This window comes from Chenopodium album, chromosome 2, assembly GCF_948465745.1.
Source record: "Chenopodium album chromosome 2, dcCheAlbu1.1, whole genome shotgun sequence".
Classification (NCBI taxonomy): domain Eukaryota; kingdom Viridiplantae; phylum Streptophyta; class Magnoliopsida; order Caryophyllales; family Amaranthaceae; genus Chenopodium; species Chenopodium album.
Genome location: NC_137835.1, coordinates 59,713,498 through 59,717,004, shown reverse-complemented (window position 1 = coordinate 59,717,004; position 3,507 = coordinate 59,713,498). Strand labels below are relative to the sequence as shown.

At 34.4% G+C, this 3,507-nt stretch overlaps 1 protein-coding gene across 1 annotated transcript; it reads left to right on the top strand.

Moving 5' to 3' along the window:
- Positions 1-1,695: 1,695 nt before the first annotated feature.
- LOC145573655 (uncharacterized) lies at positions 1,696-2,127 on the top strand. Its single transcript, XM_081631800.1, has one exon. The coding sequence runs from the start codon at positions 1,696-1,698 to the stop codon at positions 2,125-2,127; it is 432 nt and encodes a 143-aa protein (XP_081487926.1).
- The last annotated feature ends 1,380 nt before the right edge of the window (positions 2,128-3,507 follow it).

The window sequence follows — 3,507 nt, the reverse complement described above, 5'->3', positions numbered from 1 at the left end:
CATTGGAGAAGAATGGCAGCTGATTTGCTACAGTGGACTAGTTGCTATGAGGAGGCGGGCAAACTTCCTGAAAGCAAAAGTGGTTACAACGAAGCTGGCCGAATTAAAAATGCTTCCAAGTTGTTTTATATCTCCTCTAATCCACAACATAATTTTGCATTTTCGCATGGAGTGGAAAAGGTTAATAAAGATCCGAAGTGGAGGACAAAACTAAGATGGGGTCCGTCAAAGGAGGAAAGAAAGGGTTGTGGTGCCGATGATGAGGAATATAGTAGTGGAAGTGGGAAGAGGTCTAGGGCGGAGAGTGAGAATGAAATCCGTACTGATGGATTTATGTCCGGAGGCCTACCACGACCAGACGGTGTCAAAAAATGAAGACTAAGCGTAAGGGCAAAGCAGTTACTTCCGAAAGTGCAATATTGAGCATCTGTTAACATATAAAGGTGTGTACTGAGGTTAGAGAAAGGGAGGCAAATTTACGACAACAACGGTTGGAACTTGACAGAGAAAAGGAAAAGAGGAAGCAAAAACAAGTTGATTTAGCAGAGAAGAAGATGAATTTTGATGTGCTGCAATCACTTTTAGGAAGGACAACACCACTCACTCCAGCTTAAGAGGCCCACAAGGAAGAGTTATTTCAACTAGTCTACGGTAGAAGATGATTGTATGTCTTTAAGTGTTGTGATATAATTCAAAATTAAAGTATGAACTAAAATTTAGGTTTTATTTTAGTGGTGTTTTAAGTTTATTTTTAATTAGTTGTATTTAGAGGTTAGATTTTTCTAATTTATGTAATGAAGTAGAATTTTTGTAAGCAAAGACTGGTCATAATCACTTGTGGTCATGTCTTATTCATGTCCCTTGTCTTACTATATTTTGAGTAGTCATGTGTCTTTCATGTCACTTGCCTTGTTGTATTTCAAATAGTAAAGATTATTTTCTGTCAAAAAGTATCTTTTATCAGTCATGGAATTGTCATTCATATTTAATCACTCATGAAATTCTCATTCATATTTTTGACCTCATTGAGAGTTCATGCTTATAAATACTAGTGAAACCATCTATGCAAACACAATATAATCCAGCTCCTCAAAAATATCAAAACACTCATAAGTATCAAGCAAACACAATGTTTTCCATTAGCTCAACCTCCAGCTCATCTGATTCAGATCAATACGTAGAATTTGATCATGTAGTTAACGAATTTATCACAACCCATCTACCAACTTTGTTGTCTAACCAAACACATCCCCAACCAGTATCTGAAGTTGAATGTGTTCCAGAGCGTAGAGGAGATACAGATAGAAGATATAGGGAAAAAGGGCATGCTCAATTATTTAATGATTACTTTACGAGTAATTCAGTTTATAGAGACAAACAATTTCGGCGTAGATTTTGAATGCAACTACCTTTGTTTTGTAGGATTATGAACAAGGTGGTCGAGGGGGATCAATTCTTCCGGAGTAGGAATGCAGCTGGAAGGCTTACGTTATCGCCGTTGCAGATTTACACCGCTGCGATTAGAATGTTGGCGTATAATTCCTCTCCAGATGTCGTGGATGAGTATCTGTGCATTGGCGAAACAACCTCTAGATTGGCATTGCAACATTTTTATTAAAGGGTTATTATTTTGAAGCTGAATATCTCAAAAGTCCCACCGACGAAGATTTAATTAGAATCTTGCATCAAAATGAAATGCGAGGTTTTCCCGGTATGATAGATAGCATTGACTGCATGCATTGGGAGTGGAAGAATTGTCCTATGGCTTGGAAAGCGCAATACGCAGGCCGAAATAAAAATGCAACCCTTATTCTGGAGGCCGTTGCAGGTCAAGATTTATGGATTTGGCATGCATTCTTTGGAATCCCTGGATCTTGTAATGATCTTAATGTCCTTTACTGTTCTCCGGTATTTGACGATGTTCTTCATGGCCGGGCACCTCCAATTCATTTTATCGTGAACGACCATGAATACAAGTTGGGCTTTTACTTAATAGACGACACTTACCAAAAATGGGCTACTTTTATTCAAGGTATAACACTTCCTCAATTTCAGAAGGATAAATTATTTGCTGATAAACAAGCTGCGACTCAGAAGGACGTTGAACGAGCTTTTGGGGTTTTATAGGCTAGGTTTTCCATTCTACGACAACTTTCCCTTGCGTTTAACGAAGACATATTGTGTGACATAATGAAAGCTTGTATCATTATATTATGCACAACATGATTGTTGAAGATGAACGACACAACTATACTCGGGCCGAAGTTTTAAGAAGGTACTATGAACAAGATCGCCAAGTGCTACAGTTAATAACAACGAGCCTTTTGAATTCAATGTTGGGTGACCGCTTAACGTTGATTTCGACAAGTATGTCCAGAGAAGAATGCCACTACGTAATAGAGACACTCATGTTCAATTAAAAGCAGATTTAGTGGAACACATTTGGTAAAAATATGGTTCTATTAATGACTAAAAAATTAAGTTGTCTTATGATTACAATTTAATATAGTCTTATGTAATCGTACGTTAAAAATCTAAGTTCGTTAATTACCTTGGTTTCTAGTATGTATTAAACTAGGTTAACACCCGTGCGATGCACGGGTTTCACAGTAACTTATCTTTGGATTTTTGTTTTCACATTTTTTTTGGAGTTCAAAATGTTCATAAGTTCACTTTAATTATTGACCTCAATTATTATGCTAATAACTTTCCTAAAAAAAATATTATGCTAATAACGCTTTTTAATCAATGTCAATTTTATTGTTGTAAAAAAAAAATGCTAATAACTCCTAAAAAGACTACAACAACCTAATATCAACATAAATTAGCAAAATAATACATTCCTATTTTAAATTAATTACCTAAAAAATAGTAATTATCTATTCAAAATTAATAATAAGCATTTTGTTTCAAAAAAAAAAAAAGCATTTGAGCGGGAAATCTTTTCATAAGATAACGCCACGTATACAACTTTGGAAAAAGATGACATCAGTGGTTGCTACTTTAGTATAAGTTATAGATGTAATCGTACACTACTAAAATGTAATGTTTCCGTACAATAATAATTGTGTAGCAATTAAAATTTAAATATTACTCCCTCAGTCCCTCCGTTTTTAAATACTTGCTCCATTTTTATTTTTTGCACTATTCATTTGTCCTACTATGACTAATGTTTGTGATTTATACATAAGAAAAAATATAGTCTTGTGGGTACTTGTTGGAATCATCTCAATGAATAGATTATTAATTTTCAGTTGTTAGAATTTATACTTATTAATAATTAAAGATATTAGCGATCAAAGATAGCATCGGCAAGCATGTTCAAGAGAAATGGAGCAAATATTTAAAAACGGAGGGAGTATTAATTTATATTTAATAATTGTATTAAGTTAAATACTAGTATAATTGTAATTAGTAGCACTAAAAAGCTCATTAACCAAAACATAATTAATAATAATATGGTGATGTGTAAGAGAGAGAAATGTTGGTGGGGTATATGAAAAAGTA